Source organism: Sphaerodactylus townsendi, linkage group LG17 (genome assembly GCF_021028975.2).
Source record: "Sphaerodactylus townsendi isolate TG3544 linkage group LG17, MPM_Stown_v2.3, whole genome shotgun sequence".
Lineage (NCBI taxonomy): Eukaryota > Metazoa > Chordata > Lepidosauria > Squamata > Sphaerodactylidae > Sphaerodactylus > Sphaerodactylus townsendi.
This window is the reverse complement of record NC_059441.1, coordinates 21,642,907-21,662,500: the sequence shown is the minus strand read 5'-3', so window position 1 is coordinate 21,662,500 and position 19,594 is coordinate 21,642,907. Positions and strand designations below refer to the sequence as shown.

Here is a 19,594-nt window from a genome sequence, read left to right as displayed (position 1 = left end):
CATTATGCCTCCCCAGGCACAGCTGACGCTGCTAACTCCCTCCTGGGAGCTGGCATCGATGCAGAAAATGGCGTCCCCAGACAAGGCGAGTGGCGTCAACCACGGCCCCACTCTTTTGGTCGACACGACGCCTCTGCAGGCTTGGCCAATGCTGCAAACTCCTGCCCGGGAGCTGGCATAGCTGCTGAAAACAACGCCCCATGCAAGTGCGTAGAAGATCCTGACTGGCCGGGTCCTGCCAAATCCTCTATAGGACTGACCCGTCCGGAAATCTCGGGTGCTTCAAACAAGGCCTCCGAGGACCCAGGCGTTGCCTCTTCGCTGACCGCAGTTCCCGACCAGGGTATAAAATATGGGAAGAGGCCATTCGATAGCCGAACCCAGGCTATCCAGGGACCATACCGCGTCAGCGGAAATGTCCCGATTCTGTCCGTCCGAAGGCGATGAAACTGCAACATCGTGCAATGGTGCCAGATCGGGCGAGGGAGGAGAAGACGCTCCCGAAGGAGCCTGCTCCCATTTACCCAGTCATCACCCTCTGGAATCACTTCACCTCAAATGGAGGTGGAGAGGTCCACTGCCAGCTGACCACCACGCCTGGAAAAATGGCACCCCAGCAAGGATCGGAACCGCCTCCCAGGCCACACAACTGGAGCTTCGCTCTCAAAACCTGCCTCGGCCAACTCACTCCTAACCTGGCGCGTCAAGCGGCCCCTGACACCTCTTTACGCCATCACCAGTTGTACCACTCTCCGCCGAGCAACACAAGGGGTTCTACTCGAATGCCCCCAAACCAAAACCATCCGCCTGACCACGCCCCTTTCACGCCAAAATCCCGAGCAGGTACTAGCACTCATTCAGTTTTGCTCTAGGCGTCAAAAGAGGCCGGAGCAACCGCATGCTGCCTAATATATAGGGAGCGTGCTCCACCCTTTTCCCACTCATGCGCATTACGCAATCAGGGCCGGGTGTGGCTCAGCCACCCAGCCGGCCCAGGGCATGCATGCTCACAACTCCGGAGCTCACCATTTGCCCTGCCCCCTGTCGCAATGATGTCCCAGTTGAGTCTGGTGATGTTATTTGTTTTATTCCATGCTTTACTATTGGTCTAAGACCATAAATGAATCAATCAATCTGAATCAGAGATAGAGACAGAGAGTGACAGACAGACACAGTGAACCTTAATGTGCGTGCCCCCGCCCCCAAAAACAATGGAATGTGGCAAAACCCCAAAGGTAGCAGTAAACTCAAGAGTCCATTCGGATCAAATGCATCTCCCTTCTTGTTGAGGTCCAGATTAAGCCGTGGTGAAATAAAACAAGTGAAGCTTGTGCACTGTGACATTTAACAAAGAGGTTGCAAAACTGCATTCTTGCTCATATCAGTCGCAAAGGAAGAGAGTCTACGCGCAAGCGTCCCTTATCTGAGCTGCAAATGAAGCTCAGAAGAACCCCAACAAGTGGAAAGTAGGAACTTTAGCCACTAACAGCCCAAGTTAAAGAAAGAAAGCCGTGCCGCTCAATGTGCCTCTGTATCTACTGCACTGCCTGCAGCTTGCCAAAACAGATTACTTACTAGCCTCCTCCTCCTCCTCTTCACTGGAAGAAGAGCCAACCCAAAAGACAGTTTTAGACTTAGGAATGAGCGGAGAGATGCTGAAGGAGAAGGAGATACGTCTGGATGGCCGACTCCGTCCCCGGGCTGGGAAGTGGGTTAACAGTAAACATTAGAGGCACGGGTTTCATCAACAGCAACAGTCGCAGATAAAAGGCAGAGGAGGAATAGAAGCAGCAAACAGCAAGCCACGGAACAACTCAGTTTCATTAGAGAAAGGAAAATCTTCTTTTCAGACATCAACTGCAGGGTTGGGGCTTCAGTGGCGAAGTAGGTGCACTCTCATCTGGAGAACCTGAGCTGTGGAGGTTTATCTGGGGAACTAGATTAACCTGTGCATTCTAACATATGCCAGCTGGGTGACCTTGGGCTTGTCATAGCTCTAGGGAGCTCTCTCAGCCCCACTCAGAGGAAGGGAAAGGCGCTTGTAAGCCACCTTGAGTCTCCTTACAGGAGAGAAAGGTGGAGTATAAATTCAAACTCTTCTCTTCTTTTCTTCTTCTCTTAAGTGACAGCGTTTCAAATACTTAAAGAGAGCTATCATGTGCTCTCTCAATCTCCTCTTCTCCAGACTAAACATTCCCAAGTCCCTCAGCCTTTCTTCATAGGGTTTGGTCTCCAGACCCCTGATCATTTGTGGTTCCCTTTAGTCAACAGTTCATGCCAATTCAATCTTTGAAGGCATTTGTAAAAATAATAAAAATAAAAATAATAAGCAACAACACAAAAAGCAAAACAGAGAGGGATTTGTGCAAGGAGCCGTAGTTTGCTGGCTGATGCAACTGCTCCTTTCCTAGTTGGATGGAAAATTTTTCTTGGGGGTGGGATTGTTGGTTTGCAAGAGAAGAGTCACTTTGCAAACTTTAGCATTTGGCTACTTGCTGTCAAGGCTTCGGAATGAACAGGAAAATTGGTGCAATACGGCACGCAATTGGATGCAGCTATTTTAATGGCATGACAGAGGAGTGTTTTGGTTACTATTGCTAAGGGGCAGACAACTTCTTGCCACCAGTCGTATTAGTCACCAGGTTGCAGAGGTCAAAACGAGGTTCCTCCTCGAACTAAATAAAAACCAAGATGGATGTCTACAATTTAATTTGAGTTTTAATGTGACCTGTTTTTAATTTCAGTTATCTGGCACTGTGCAATACGACGTGTATTACCAGCATGGTGTAGGGGTTAAGAGCAGTGGACTCTAATCTGGTGAACTGGGTTTGATTCCCTCTCCTACACATGAAGCCTGCTGGGTGACCTTCGGCCACTTACAATTCTTTCAGAACTCTCTTAATCCATATGTAAGCAGGCAGTGGCAAACCCCAGAGTGGTGTTGCAGTTAAAAGCAATGGAATCTAATCTGAAGAACTGGGTTTGATTCCCCACAAGGAGCCTGCAGGGTGACCTTGGGCTAGTCAGTTTGTTCAGAACTCTCTCAGTCCCACCCTCCTCATAAGGTGTCTGTTGTGGGGACAGGAAGGGAAAGTGATTGTAAACCACTCTCAGACTCCTTCAAGGTAGAAAAAAATTGGTATAGAAACCAACTCTTCTTCTTCTGCAAACCACTGAAAATAAAAAGGGACGATGCCCTTATAAAGGACGGACATCAATTCTCGTTCTACTTCCACTAAAAATGGCTCAGCAGTAGAGCCGGGGATTTGTCTATGGACGATGTCCAGTTCAAATCCCTGGTATCTCCATTTGCAAGGATGCCAAGCAGGAGGGGAAAATATGTGAGTACTTGGGAAAGCCTACAGTGGAGACAGCATTGGGCTAGGTCAGTGGTGGCGAACCTATGGCACGGGTGCCAGAAGTGGCACTCAAGAGCCCTCTCTGTGGGCTCTGAGTGAGAGCCCACAGAGTTCATCACACATACATCTAGGCTGGCCTGGGCCGCTGGGCTCGATTATTAGCATTAAACCTAAGACCTAGTTTTGGGAAAGCAGTGTAGATAACCCTGTTAAGCGCTGCTAAACCCCACTGATTTTCATGCAAAGAACTAAAGCACGATCCTTAACCTGGGAGTAAGCTCAGTTGCTGGCAATGGGGCTTGCTTCTGAGTAAATCCTCCTAGGGTCGTGGATTCAATTCCCCGTTCAAAGAGTTGCACGGTTGCTTCAAAGCAAAGCCACCGACTACCACCAAGCTTACTCCCAAGTAACACACGCCTCGGAGCGAACTGGTTTGTTTCTAAACTAAAACCTCAGTATTCAGGTTAAATTGCCGCGTTGGCATTTAGCGATAAATAAGTGGGTTTTGGGTTGCAATTGGGCACTCGGTCTCAAAAAGGTTCACCATCACTGGGCTAGGTTGACCAATGATCTGAGTTTGCGTAAGGTAACTATGTATGTGCATGGATTCCTCAGGTTCTTGTCAACGTGGTGCGGGCCACATCAGCAGAGGAAAGAAGGCGGTGGTGTGAGCATACTCAAGATGCACAGCTGTCAACAAACAGTGAAACGAAAATTCGTGTGCACTCACTGTCTGGTCCAGTGTGAGTGATGGCCATTAAGGATGTAGACTTGGTCAGCGGGGAGATCACAGGATGTGCACCGAAGCTGAAGGCATGTGGCTGGGATCTTTTGCGTCCCTGTGGAATACAAGGCAGTTATACACTCCAATGGGGACAGACGGTAGATGGCCAAGAGGCTTATATCAGCTCTCATTGGCTCCCACTGGATCAACCTAGTCATGAATCCAAAGTCCTTCCACCCACCACCCCTGCTGTAAGCACAACCTCATTCCCATAAACTGAAACACAAATACCAGCACCAGCAGAGACCTCTCAGTTTGTTAGCTGGGTTCTGCTGGGATGCATAGTAAAATTTGAGTCTCCAATTGAAACTCAGACCAAAAATGTAAAATTAATGAGATATAAGGGTTGTCTTCTGCCTTGAGTGTCTTTCTGTTTACAGAAAGAAATCTCTGTGTGTACACATGTGTGTGATATACCATCAAGTTGCTTCCAACTTATGGAGTTTCTTGAATTAATGACCCTCAAAACTTAGTCATTAATGTCAAATTAATGAGATATAGGGGTTGTCTTCTGCATTGAGTGCCTGTCTGTTTACAGAAGAAAACTCTGTATATGTATTATGTGCCACTAAGTCATTTCCAACTGATAGAGACTCTATGAATCAATAACCTTCAAAACTCAGTCAAAAGTGCAACATTAATGATATATATGTGCTATCTTCTGCCTTGAGAGTCTATCTGTTTACAAAAAGAAAACTCTCTGTGGGGTTATACACCATGAAGTCGCTTCTAATCTATGGTGACTCTTGAATTAAAGACCTTCAATGAGATGGAGGGGTTCTCTTCTGTCTTGAGGGTCTTTCTGTTTGCAGAAAGAAAACTCTCTGTGTGTATGTTCCACCACATTGCTTGCAACTTATGGTGACTCTATGAATTAATGATTGTCAAAACAGCCTATCAAATTGAAAGCCATGGCTTCCTTTACTGAATCCACAGAGAAATAAACTTTTTGTCAGAAAGAAAACTACCACGTGTAATATGCTGAGAATGTGATTTATTATAGTACAAATGACAATGCCACTTTTAATTCCAGGGTTTTATCTGCTTCTTATCTGAGGACATTTTTACAAGGATCTTTATGCTCTGATTGGCTTTTTCATTACTTGTGAATCCAAATGATGCTATTTTCAGGATTTTATCGTGTGTGACTTTGAGAGCTGTCTCCAGCAAATCTCTGGAGAGGCAGTGCATAAATTTTCTTAAAATAACAAGCCATCAACCAAGGCTCCCTGATCCTCCAACCATTCCCATGGAATTTATGCAGCCCAAAATGGAGTGGGTCACAAGCATCAGGCGGATGCTTTGCAAGGGCTTGCAAGACAAAATACCTCACAGGGTTCAAGCAAGCAAGCCCAGCCGCGTGCTGCGAAACCCAACACCACATGGTGACTGACCAGTCAGAGCTGGATCCAAATTTAGGCTCTGGGTAACTGGCTCAGTTTCTTTGCTTTCACTTAGAAAGTGAGAGCCACCATGATGTAATGGTTAAGAGAAGGTGCACTCTAATCTGGAGAACCGAGTTTGATTCCCCGTTCTGCCACGTGAGCTTTGGAGGCTTATCTGGGGAACCAGATTAGCTTGTACACTCCAGCACATGCCAGCTGAGTGACCTTGGGCTAGTCACAGTTCTTTGGAGGTTCAGCCCCACCCATCTCACAGGGTATTTGTTGTGTGTGCAGGGGGGAAGGGAAAGGAGATTGTAAGCCCCTTTATGTCTCTTCACAGGAGAGAAAGGGGGAATATAAATCCAAACCCTTCTTCTTTTTACCCTCTGTAACATAGATTAACAATGGCAGAACCAACAATGCTTCTGCCCAAGGCTGACTTTTGCAGCTTCTTAAAATAATTGTAGTCAAATCCAACTCGTAAAACCCCCCTTCCCTCGAAAATGCCACAGAAACACAATTACCTGGAGGTCAAAACCTCCCATTTCTCCTTGCTCCGATTCCAGTTCCTCTTCGGTCAAAGAGACCAATGATCCCCGCTCGTCATTGGCTAGGGGGTTTTGCTGGAGGTCTTTGGCATTCAGCGATGCCATCTCAAGATGTGACACAGGCTTCTTAATACAGTCTGCTTCCCCGGCAAGGCCTTCTAAGCTGTAACTGAAGACAAATTGGCAGGGATCAGGGGTTCTGTGCATGCTCAGGAGATCAGTACACAACCTTGCTGGTGGAAGAGGTTTCAACTGGAAGTGTTCAAATCAAGTGGCACTTTAAATTCCCCATCTGCATGCTCACAACTGCCCTGGTTAGTGAACACAATCCAGCATTAGTGCAGTTAGCAACCATAACCACTAGATATAATCCACCTCCAACATCTGCATAAGCTTAGATGAAACAAAACACATGGGGTTCATCTTTAGCAAAGAACATTCATGAAGAACTCTTTGATAATTTCAGTCAGACTCTAGTAAAATCAGAAGCAGTGATAAACTATAATGGAAATAACAACACCGCCTTAGACATGGATATTTACCTGTGGTGAGTAAAACTTGCATAGAGGTGACCACAGTGGTGGGATTCAGGTTTGATAGAACCGGTACCTAATTTTTTGTTGAGTTCGGCGAACCAGTTGTTAAAAGTGGCTTTCAGAGCCCTGGAGCAGCCAGGTACCTTGCCACCTGGCTGTTTCAAGGTGTTAAAAAACCCCTCTCCCTGTCTCCCAGGGGAGGGGGAGCAAGGAGGCTTTCAGAGCCTTGGCGAACCAGTTGTTAAATTATTAGAATCCCACCACTGGGCAACCAGTAAATTTTTCCAAGCAGGAGGGAGATAATGCATTACGAAATCACTAAAAATGGGCATGCACAGGCGTGGGCTAGAAATATTTCTTTGCAAGCTAAGCAGTTTTGGAAACAGTCTTTGCACATTTGCCTTCCAACCTTCCAGACAAAGCCTGCAGAAACAGAGGCTGCACGAGACCCAGACCAGCAGACGTGTAGCAGACATAAACACCATGCAAGAAGCAAGCAAGGCCATGTTGGCCAGCCCCTTCTATTTCAGCCCATTCGTTGATACTCTACCTTCGACCATTTAAGTCAGCACCCATGGCATTGCACTGAACCCCAGAGGGACACCAGCTCAGACTGAGAATTGCAAAGAAAACAGGGGGCCTGTCATTACCGGGCTGTCAGAGAAGCAGATGCTAAGCAAGGCAGCTTAACTAGGGTATTGCGGGTTTTCTGGGTTGTAAGGCGGTGTTCCAGGAGCATTTTCTCCTGATGTTTCATCTGTGGCTGGTATCTTCAGAAGATCTTCTTAAGCACTATATCACAATGGTTCTTGAGTAAGGAACTGGTTTTTAGAGCCTGCTTTTCTCTACCTTTAAGAAGTCTCAAAGCAGCTTATAATGACCTTCCGTTCTCCTCCCCACAACAGATGCCTTGTGAGGTAGGTGAAGCTGAGAAAGGTATATATACTTCCACAGGTATATATACTCCACTTGCTTCAGTACCATCAGATCCTCTGAAGATGCCAGCCACAGATGCACAGATGCAGGTGAAATGTCAAGAAAATGTCAGATGCAGGTGAAATGTCAAGAGAAAACCCACCAAACCCTAGTGATTCTGGCCGTGAAAGCCTTTGACAATACAAGGCAGCTTACCTTTTAAAATACGTGTGCGGATAAAACTGCCTTCAGTCAAAAGGAAAGGTGCAGTACAACAATTTTAATAAATACTTAATTACCGACTCCTTTGAAAACCTACCCATCCACCACAGTCATCTTCTGAGGCCCTGCTTCAGGTGCCTCCACCTTCTGAAATTAGGCCCTTCTTGATAATGGCACCAAATCTCTGGAACTCTCTCCCTAAAGAGACTCACCCGACCCCTTCTGTTGCTATTTTTCACCCATGGACAAAGATTTCTTTGTTTCATCTTGCTCTCCTGCCTTCCTGCTATATGTTTTAATTGCTGTTTTTATGTTTTCGTAGGCATGTTTTTGTTGGGTTTTGATTATGTGGTTTTTGTTTGATTTTGACAGTTTATGCATGATTTAACCTACTTTTAATCCACCTTGGGGGCCCTGATGAGGACCGAAAGGCAGGGTAAGAACTTCGTAAATATATAAAATAAACGTTTGCTTATTTGTGAGGATGGCAGACAGGGAGACAGGCAAAGCCCATGGTCATAGCTCAGTTTAGTTCAGTATTCAAGTCAGCAAGCTGAAAATTTACATCCCTTGCTCTCTGGAACAGCTTTACAGAGTGCAATTAAATACCCACCCTGTTGTTTCTCAGTAAGTTCACTTCAACAGAGCTTATGGTAGGACAACTCCAGACAAATGAGCCTTAAAGATAAATGCTAGCCTACAACAGACTACAAAGCTGATCTGCTTTGAGGTCATGGAAGGCCCAGCAGCAATCCATACATCATCAGTGTCATATTCTCGAATGAAACCAACAGCCAATTAAACCAGAACTCAAACTTTGCGTCAGGAAGGGATGGGATGTAGTTGGCGAAAAACAGAAAAGAGAATGAGGCAAAGCAACCAGAGGCCGGAAAATTGAACAGATGAAGAAGTTGGATTGACATCCCCCCCTTCTCTCCTATAGGAGACTCAAAGGGGCTTACAAACTCCTTATCCTTCCCCCCTCACAACAAACACCCTGCGAGGCAGGTGGGGCTGAGAGAGTTCAATATATTGCAGCATCCTAAGTTTTTAAGGGGAACTTGATGAGGATGAAGGACAAGACCAGCTGTAGATCTGGCAGATGTGATTTAATAATAATAATAATAATAATAATAATAATAATAATAATAATAATAATAATAATAATAATAATAATATAATAATAATAGAGGATAGGGCGCCCTCCTTGCCTCTCCCTTTTAACATCTTGGGAGCTGTGACTTCTAAATCAACCGTCTCCCTCTCTGGGAAGGTTTTAAGGATAGTTTTAATACTGGACGCCAAGTGGTTTTTGTAAAACGCTGTAATTTTATGTTTTTATGATGTTATTTATATTAATTATTTATTGTTTATGTAGTATTAATTTGTTGTTCACCGCCCAGAGCCCTCAGGGGATGGGGCGGTCTATAAATATGATAATTAATTAATTAATAATTTGCTGTGTATAACTGTTTTTGTATCAATAAAATAATAATAATAATAATAAAATGTGACAGCAGGGTCATTGAAAAAGAACACGAGAAGATCACTAGATACCGCGATTTGAAAATCGAGCTTCAGCGTCTATGGCACAAACCAGCTGAGGTCGTCCCAGTGGTAATCGGCACGCATCCCAAAAACACTAGGGCAGCACTTGAAACATCTGTCAAATTCAGAAGGCAGCCCTGCTGGGATCCGCACGAATACTATGCCAATACATTACAACTTCCTAGGCCTCTGGGTGAGGCTCGAATTGTAATGAAGGCCAACAACCAGCTAAAGATCTGGCAGCTGTGAAATAATAATAATAATAATAATAATAATAATAATAATAATAATAATAATATTTTGTTTCCTTCTGATTTGCCTATTCTAAAAATTGAGGAACTACCACACAGCAATTTAGTGCTTACAGGGATCACATAGCCATGGCCTGATTCTGCTCTGATGTAGTGGCAGGTCGAAGAAGCAGAAGCAGAAGCAGAAGCAGCAGCAGCAGCAGCAGCAGCAGCAGCAGCAGCAGCAGCAGCAGCAGAAGAAGAAGAAGAAGAAGAAGAAGAAGAAGAAGAAGAAGAAGAAGAGGAGGAGGAGGAGGAGGAGGAGGAGGAGTTGGGATTTACACCCCGCCTTTCTCTCCTGTGAAGAGACTCAAAGCAGCTTACAAGCTCCTTTCCCTTCCACTCCGCACAACAGACACCTTGTGAGGTAGGTGGGGTTGAGAGAATTCGGACAGAACTGTGACTAGTCCAAGGTCACCCAGCAGGAATGTAGGAGTGCAGGAACACATCTGGTTCACCAGATAAGCCTCTGCCACTCAGGTGGAGGAGTGGGGAATCAAACCCGGTTCTCCAGATCAGAGTCTACTAAACCATGATGGTTCTCAAATTCTTCAACTCACAGTAGAATTGGGACTGTGTTCTTTTTTGTTTTGTTTTGTAGACTGCCTCAAGAACCAGATGTGGGAGAATTAGCACAGAAATTTACTAAACACAGTGTTTATAAAGAAGAACATGATCCTCTGAAGATGCTAGCCACAGATGCAGGCAAAACGTCAGGAGAAAATACTACTGGAACACAGCAATACAGCCCGGAAAACCCCCAACAATCTAGAACATTTCCTATTTGTTGACAACAACAAGAAAAGCTGTGAAAAATATCCTCCTTCCTTCCACTGCAAGAAGCGAATTGCCCCGCCCGCTCCCACCTCACCTGCATGAAAAATGGTTCAGGAATGTCTGGGGCACTCCTGAGCCCTTAAGGGGAATTGCTGACCAACTTGGCTGTGATAAGGCAGTTTGAGTCAGGGCCGAAAGGGCAATTTGCAGGAAAGCAGGAGGTTAGTAGCCGCTTATATGCAACATGGTTAGTCAGCATCAATGGCTGCTGTACCTTCTCCTATGAGTGGGGGGCTTCCTTGCAATATCTCCCAGCACTCGCATTGAACTGAAAATCAATCAGGGACAAAACAGTCAGTAATAAGAAGAGAATGATGTGAACAAACACGAAACCCCCAGATTCTTGGGGAAGGGGAGATGCAGAGCAGGAATGTGGGTGGCCAACTTCAGTTGGGAAATACCTGGAGATTTTGGGGGGTGGAGCCTGAAGAAGGTGGGGTTTGGAGAAGGAATTCAGTGGGGTTTTGCCAGAGTCCCTCTCCCAAAGTGGCCATTTTCTCCAGATGTACTGATCTTTGTCAGCTGGACATTAGTTGGAATGGAAAGATCTCTCCAGCTGCTACCTCGAGGCTAATCAATACCACACTCTGCACCAAATGTGAAACAATGGACTTCTAATCCCCCTACTATTTAATGTCTCCAAAATCACATCATTACAGCCCATTAAAAATAATTTCTTTGTAAGCAACAAAGGTGTTCCATTTATTATTTCTGCATGTGAAACAGTTATAAATTTTTAGAGCCAGCGTGCCACCCTGTATTGGTTCTGAGAAATTTATGGACTACTGAAAACCATGAACACAGCTGTATATACAGGGCCTGTTTGATATAGATAACATAAGAGTATTTTGGGTCTGTTTATTATAGTCCCTGTAGAAATATTTTATTGAGATTCTTCAATCTGATATTGGAGACATTAAACAAGAGGTGGATTAGAAGTCCACGGGCTGAGTGTGGAGTTGATTCGTTTCCAGTACATTGGGGCTAAGGGTGGGTAAATAGGAAGCCCAGAATCACCACGTGATGATGCTGAATGCACCCACTAGCCCTGTGTCTGTCCACTGAAATGGACAAGGAAACCACCAGTGGCAGCCCATAGAGAAATGTGGAACTCGGGATCAAGCCAAAGTGTTTTACATCTGTATTCTGTCAGCCACTCACTCCACGGTCCAGTTGAGGGTACATATCAATGAGTCCAGAGAATGGTTCAGATCAACTGTTGTCGTGAAACCTGACAATAGGAGAGATCTAAAAATATATCATTCCTGACCTGAATAATCTAGGCTAGCCTGATCTCAACAGATCTCAGAAGCTAAGCAGGCTTGGCCCTGGTTAGTACTTGGATGGAAGACCACCAAGGACAGTGGTTCTCAACCTGTGGATCAGGACCCCTTTGGGGGTCGAACGACCCTTTCACAGGGGTCGCCTAAGACTCTATGCATCAGTGTTCTCCATATGTAAAATGGATAAATGTTAGGGTTGGGGGTCACCACAACATGAGGAACTGTATTAAAGGGCATTAGGAAGGCTGAGAACCACTGACCAAGGAAGTCCATGGTTGATATACAGAGGCAAGAAATGGTAAACACCCTCTAGTCATCTCTCAGTTGGTCCTGAATGGCCCAGGATAGCCCAGCCTCCTCACGTCACAGAAGCTAAGCAGGGTTGCTCCATAGAGGCAGGTGATGGCGAAAGACCTCTGAACATTTTTTGCCTTGAAAACCCCACCAGAGGTCGCCACAAGTCCAATGGAGAGAGAGACAGAGACACTCTATAACAATCACCAAACTTGGTTTTTACAGCATGGAACCTGTCATCTCTAGACTCTTGAGAATTATAATTTTAAAAGAAGAAAAAACAAATTTCTAGCCCCCATGATGGGGGACACATGTTTCCAACGCCCCTTTAACTCACCTCCTGTGGTTGACTTCTGCTTCACTGCTGGCATTCTTTCCTGGGCCCCAGCTATGCCGGCGGAAAGGAGACAACGGTCTCATAGGGTTCCTCAGGACAGAAGAGGGAGGAGGCACGTCTGTGATACTGTCTAGCTCTTCCTCCAGCTCTCTGGAGACGGCAAATTCACTGTCGGGCCCTTCTCCACTTCTTGCATTGCAGGTACCGCCATCAAGGCTGTACCGGTCTGGCAGCTGGTGGGGGTTCATGGCCTGAGGGAGCGAAATGTCACTCCCTAGGGAAGAGTTCCTTTCCAGGGATAGTGTATCATCTGCGGAGGAACCAGAACTCATACTGTCTCCAGCCGATTGCTCCTCTTCATGCTGTGAGAAAAGAAAAACATCCACCAATGAGATAGATGGAAGGAAGATAATTGCACAGGTTACACTTTCAGACTCCATATGAAGAAGAGGAGGAGGAGGAGAAGGGTTAGGGTTAGGGTTGTTGAAGGCCGTTGTTTGGTGGATCTTGTTCCTAACGTTTCGCCTGCATCTGTGGCTGGCATCTTCAGAGGTGTATCACAGAGGGAAGTCTGTTACACTTTGTGTCCAGTGAGAAGGGAATGTTTTAGTGGGGTATATACTGTCATGTCCCCGGGTGGGGAACCCAATCAGTAAGTGTTTGGGTGGAACTTGCTATGCAAAGGTGTGGTTGATAGTATAGTATTGCAGGTGGGATTTTTCAGTCCAGGGAGTGATTCACATTTGCATTCCCTGCAGCAGCAGCAGTATTGGTGAATGCAAATCCTGTGTTTGGGTGGAGTCCATTGTCCATGAACTCAGCATGCCCTTGGTAATAAGATCCACCAGACCACGGCCACACAGCCCGGAAAACTCACCACAACCAGTTGAATCCAGCCGTGAAAGCCTTCGACAATACATAAATAAATTATTCATTCATTCAGATCAATAAATAAATATCTCTCGGGAGCTTCCAGAGTTCTCCTCCACACAATACACAGATAAAGGACACTTTAATTTCTCCCCACCCCCACCTCCCATGTCCACAGCAAAGGCTTTGGTAAACATTTTCCTCCGATGCACCTCAGCTTGCTTGCTCTTTCTTCTTTGTGTCCTCGCATGCATGTGGAAGCCAGGACTTGACAAAAGACTGAGGCATGTCCTACCCAAGCGTTCCCTGCTGTTTGTCCCGGGAGAGGGGGAATGGAAGAGTGCTTTGAGGACAGGCACCTCAGCGGGCTTTTAAGAGCTCCTGTTCGATTATGGGAAATGCCGTCAAGTCACAGCTGACTTGTGGCGACCCCGCTGGCTTTCTGTGCACAAGAGAGATAAAGAACCCTCAGAATCCAAATTTAGCCAGGTTGAATGGAACAGGACAGAGCCAGGATAGAAGCAATCAGGCCCGACTTCTTAAGTAAAGAGTTCCAGAAATGGATCTAGACTCTTCTCCATGGCAATAGCTTCTCAGCTTACATTTAAACTTTAAGTCAGGATTAAAGAATGAAAGCTTTCTTTCATGACAGGGGCAGGGTTATCAGGGTTGGTCTGACAACCAACAGAAGACGAGGGACCAGAGATATTGGGGGAGTGGGGAATAGCCACCAGCCATGGCAGTCCTCTTGCAACTGCTGAAAATGCAACCATTCTATCACAGAGAATCTGGGGATTCCTAGAGAGGCAGATTACGTGCCCTGTGAAGTGCTGCAGTTTGCTGTGTCGCTGCTCAGATACATTGGGACATGTTAGTGCTTTGCTGATTGGCTTTTAATGTATTTAATACATACTGAATTATAGGATTTTCTGCATTTATGGTTACATATGTTTTTGTGTGATCCCTATATTTTGACATACACTTTTGTAATATTTTCAGCTTGCAACGAGTGATCCTTTCGAGGGAGACAGCTCTTTATGCTACTGACTGAGAAAGCAGGAACTTCCCTTGAAACAGGGGAGAATTACCTGGGAAACCAATTTGGATCTGGACTTTATTAGAACCACATATTTGGACTTGAAGATTTCAATGGATTCTTAAATCTGACACTGATCTTGCCAGACTGTTTTGCTGTCTCTCTGTAACTCAAAAGCATAGTGCTGCTGTTTCATTTGATTCCTAGAGAGGAGAGCCATTGCTTCCACATTTTCCCTGAAGTGACATCATACTGTCACTGTATGCATTTTTTTTTTTAAAAAATCCTTCTCTGGTCAGCCAATTGAGAGCCAGCAAGTGCCCAGTAACCCTAGATAGTGGTAACGCTTTTGGGATTTTAAGTACATCCCAATGTGGCCTCTTGGGTAACATACCGGCAGAGAAGGGATGTTACATGAAGCTTCCCCCGAACGGACAGGCCTGGAATGGCATTTTTATTAATATAATTACTATAATAATATTTATGGTTTTTTCCTCTTATTAAAGTTTATAAATTTAAAGAATTTACGGAATAGGTTGGATTTAGATGAGGAAAGAGATAACTGGATGTATTTTAAGGTTAGCAGGAAGTAATAATTAAGTTTACCGAAAAAAATCAGTATTTATTTTTTTTTTGTTACGAAAGGGCTATTTTTCTATAAGTTTCTTAAGTGAGTTAATTGTGATTTACTTAATGTGTATCATTCAGTAACCGTTTAGCTTGTATAGTTTGTTTGGGGTTTTTTGTACCTTTTTGTTAAATAAAGTTTATTTTTTAAAACTAACCCCCCCCACCCAAAAAAAAAATTAATAAATGTACAGAAAAAAAAGCACCCAGCATACTTGGTACACAACCCTTTCACAAGATGCTGTTTTGGAATCACAAAAAAAAAATTGCAATAAAATATGACTTCGATATTTTCTGAGAGAGGCCGGAGAGCTCTCTTATCCAGTTCCAATACAGCACTCTAATACTTTATAATTTTTAAAAAATTCATCAGTGTTACATTACCCAGATGTATGTAAAAGGTCCTTATTGGAGTCCAGCAAAATAGAGCATCGTTGTGACACGGCCAACGGTCTTTCTGCAATGCCCTCCCCACAAAAATCTGAATCGTATTCGCTGGTTTTATTTTCTCTCCTTCTCGGAAACCAAAGCCAGAACTACTTAGATGAAAAATGACTATTCATTCTCATGCCTCACCCTTTCCTACACTACTGCCTGGATTGCGTATGAGGCTGCCGAGTTTGGAGGCCATGCCAAAAAGGCCTCCTTTTATTTTCCCCACTTCACATCCGCCACAATGGCCCTGTAAGAAATGACACACGTTATGGCTGGCCCTTAACCCACACAAGTGGCCCTTCCCTGGTCCATAAGCTGTAGAATAGCTCTGGAAAAGCGATAAGGTCTTCCGTGTTCAGGTCACTTAGCTGTGTGCCGTTCTGCCAGGGGGGGAGTGGGGGTGACGCAAGGCCAGGCTTCAGAGAGATGACTTCAGGAAATGACATTCGACAGCATGACTCACTCAGACAGAGAATGTCACAATGTCTGTCCACTACACTGAAACATTCATTTTAAAAAAGGGAGAGGGCCAGGCAGGCTAACCAGAGCTCTGAATGGACTTCACAAAATGTTAAATGCATTAGGAGTGCCCCAAATCACTTCACTTGGATTATTTTAATGCATTTATTTGTTTGGTTTATTCAATTAATAGGTCGCCCTCCCCCTGTGTGGTAAACAGTAAAACGTAACCAAAAAAATCAGTAAGATATAAATCAGTATCAATATCATGGCGCCATTGATCTCCTCAGAGGGATAGACAGGATCAAACCCCTCCCCCTTAAATCCACAGTCAAGGGAAGGGGAACAAACCAAAGTTTTTAGATGGTGGTGGCCAAATTATGGTATTTCAGTCATCCTTTGCCACTGGCTCTGTTTTCTAAACTAGGTAAAAATATAATTAATTACATCTATCTATCTATCTATCTATCTATCTATCTATCTATCTATCTATCTATCTATCTATCTATCTATCTATCTATCTATCTATCTATCTATCTATCTATCTATCTATCTATCTATCTATCTATCTATCTATCTTTCTTTCTTTCTTTCTTTCTTTCTTTCTTTCTTTCTTTCTTTCTTTCTTTCTTTCTTTCATAAGTTCAATTTTAAATTGCCTCCATATCTTTCACAATTTTTGCCGGTTTATGCAGCTTTATGCATCTGTTAAGACCAAAATAATGATGACTATCGCTAGCTAATTTTGTTTTCACATGAGTAGAGAAGAAGAGTTTGGATTTATACCCCCCTTTCTCTCCTGTAGGAGATTCAAAGCAGCTTACAATCTCCTTTCCCTTCCCCGCCCCACCACAACAAACATCCTGTGAGGTGGATGCATCTGAGAGAGCTCCATAGAGCTGTGACTAGCCCAAGGTCACCCAGCTGGCATGTGTTGGAGTGCACAAGCTAATCTGGTTCACCAGATAAGCCTCCATAGCTCAAGTGGAAGCGGGGAACCAAACCCTCTTAACCACTATGCCACTGCTGCCCCTATGGATGATTTTATAATATTTTGACTTGTAAGCTGCCATAAGCAGAACTCTGGAAAGGGAGCACAAACTTTTCCTAAAATAAACAAATTGATTCAAAAATATTGTGCTTGTATTTCAACAGAGGCTTCATTGTTTGTACCGTTCTATGATTTTCCTGAAAAGCCATTCTGGTTGACTGGGGTAGGACAGAAATATTTACTGCTGACTATATAATTTGATTATATCCCACTTTTCTCTCCAATGGGGATCCAAAGTGGCCTATAGCATTGTCTCACAACAATCTTGAAAGGCAAGGTTACCACACAATTATGGCTGCTTCAGCAGATTACAGAGGATTCTGTTAAACCTATTACCTCTGGCAGCCTCTTTCCCAGGGACAGAAACAGAACAGTTCATCTGGCAGCTCACTGCTCTTCCTTTAAATGGACCCGTTTACTCCTTCCACCAAAACCCACCAAAACAAGGACTCAAAGTTATCTACAACATAATCTTCTCTTCCATTCTATTCTTGCCACAGCCCCGTGGCAAGTCAGGCTGAATGACTAACACAAGTTTAATCATGGCAGGGTGGGAGAGATTCCTAACCCCTCCATTTTATTCTCACAACAATCCTGTGAAGAAGAGGAGGAGGAGCATGAGGAGGAGGAGAAGTGGAGAAGGAGGAGGAGGAGTTTGGATTAATATCCCACCTTTCTTTCCTGAAAGGAGACTCGTGGCCTACAAGCTCCTTTCCCTTCCTTTCCCCACAACAGACACCTGGTGAAGTAGGTGGGGCTGAGAGAGTTCAGAGTGAACTGTGACTAGCCCAGGGTCACCCAGCAGGAATGCAGGAGTGCGGAAACACATCTGGTTCTTCAGATAAGCCTCTGCCACTCAGGTGGAGGAGTGGGGAATCAAACCCGATTCTCCAGATTAAAATCTACCTGCTCTTAACCACTACACCACGCTGGCTCTGGGGGTACAGAATGGGGTACTAACCTGCCCCTCCCCAATTCCAATACAACAGATTGCTGTACTATTCTGGCTCCAATCCTCCTTCTCTATGATCATCTTTCTTGAAAAAAAGAGCTGTGAAATATATAGCTCTCTAAGCATGTACCACTGTGAACAACCGAGAATCTGACCCGAATGTATGCTTGCTGCGGATCACAGCAAGAATGCATAAATGGTCACCGACTCCCAATATATTCTGCTGTAAGTGAGAGAAAGCCCTAGTTTCCTGGGTGGCCCAAAGGGCAGAAGTCCAATCAAAACATACAGATCTGCAGAAAACAACATTGGAAACGCTGAGCAAGCTCAGCCTCACCTTTCCAAAGTCGATGTCATCCATCCCATCATTTGGCAGAGGAGAAAAGTCAGACTTGCTCCCGGATTCCCTTTTAAGGAGATCTTGCGTCAAGGTGCAATCCCCGCTTAGTTCGTCTTCTAGGAAACGGCTGCTTTCTGCAGGAGGGGAAAACAGTATTTGCAATCTTAACTTGTTAACTTGAGACCAGCCATCAAATGGACGAGTTGCACCTCTCCGGAGCAACTTTGCAGCCAAGAGACATTGGTGCAGATCAGGAAGTCCCCGGTACGAATCAGGTCTTTGACACAAGTTGAGGCAAGTTACTTTCTCTCAGCCCCTCCCTCACAACCTGCAATAAAGGGACATTAACATAACTGATTCCTTGTAAAAATTACAGAAAACAAACGGAAAGACATGGGCCCTTTGAAGGGCCAAAAATTGCTAAGTTTTATATAAACAACCTTTCCCTCTAGCAAGAACCCCCTCATTCATCCCCCCTGCCCCATTTTCTAGGATCAATGAAGCAGAAATTCCTTTGCTGTTTTTGTTTTAATCCTTCAGCATTCCTGGATTTGCACAGCTGGCATCTTTGGGACTTTTTCCGATCTCGGTGCCCATTTTGATTCTGTCTGCCTGGGGGTCTGTTGTCTGTTTCCCAAGCTGAGAATTTTGTTGTGCCACTTTGATTGTTCTAATGCTAATCTTCCCACAATGTTTATGTTGCCTTTCATGGCATGGACTTAGTTACACTATAGGGGAACTGACATGGTTTAACAGCAAGGTGAAGAGATACCGGAAAGGGCTGACAAATTGCGGACATATGGCGACCCCCAAGCGATGAACCGAGGTGCCTTCCTCTGCATGGCAACCCTGGCCTTCCTTGGTGGTCTCCCATCCAAGTACTTACTTGGGCCAACCCTGCTTAAGAGAACCATACTCTGGCAGGGGTGAGCAGTTTTGAAGAGATCCAGGCATGTTCCATTGTGGTGTAGTGGTTAAGAGCAGCTGCACTCTAATCTGGAGAACCAGGTTTGACTCCCTGCTCTGCCACTTGAGCTGTGGAGGCTTATCTGATGAACTAGATTAGCTTGTGCACTCCAACTCGCGCCAGCTGGGTGCCCTTGGGCTAGTCACAGTTCTTTGGAGCTTTCTCGGCCCCACCCACCTCACAAGGTGTTTGTTGTGAGAGGGGAAGGGAAAGGAGACTGTAAGCTCCTTTGAGTATCCTTACAGGAGAGAAAGGGGGGATATATATCCAAACTCCTCCTCTTCTTCCTCCTCTTCTTCACATTTAAGATCTGGCCAGCTCAAGCTAGCCTGGGCCAACCAGGTCAAAGCACTTTCCCTTTCGTTCCATTTACTCAGCAATGTTTACTATTTTAAATAGTTTATTTTGTCTTCAGGAGCCATGAGGAGAGGCTCAACGGGAATTTCATCTCTGGCACGTGAAATTCCAACAGCCCTTGCCCCCAGCCGTCAGCCATGAGGACTAGAAACGTACGTTGCC

At 44.9% G+C, this 19,594-nt stretch overlaps 1 protein-coding gene across 5 annotated transcripts in view; it reads right to left on the bottom strand.

The window, feature by feature from the left end:
- AKAP13 (A-kinase anchoring protein 13) overlaps positions 1–19,594 on the bottom strand; it is a 137,119-nt gene that overhangs the window by 48,039 nt on the left and 69,486 nt on the right. For 2 of the 5 annotated variants that reach the window (XM_048481668.1, XM_048481671.1), the window contains 6 exons: positions 18,106–18,242; positions 12,339–12,700; positions 10,639–10,692; positions 7,163–7,225; positions 6,053–6,245; positions 4,090–4,198 (listed from right to left, as the gene is read on the bottom strand). In XM_048481668.1, the coding sequence (XP_048337625.1) occupies positions 4,090–4,198; positions 6,053–6,245; positions 7,163–7,225; positions 10,639–10,692; positions 12,339–12,700; positions 18,106–18,242 (918 nt within the window). The remainder of the gene's footprint in view (positions 1–4,089; positions 4,199–6,052; positions 6,246–7,162; positions 7,226–10,638; positions 10,693–12,338; positions 12,701–18,105; positions 18,243–19,594) is intronic. The other 3 variants (XM_048481670.1, XM_048481672.1, XM_048481669.1) reach the window with 2 other exon arrangements.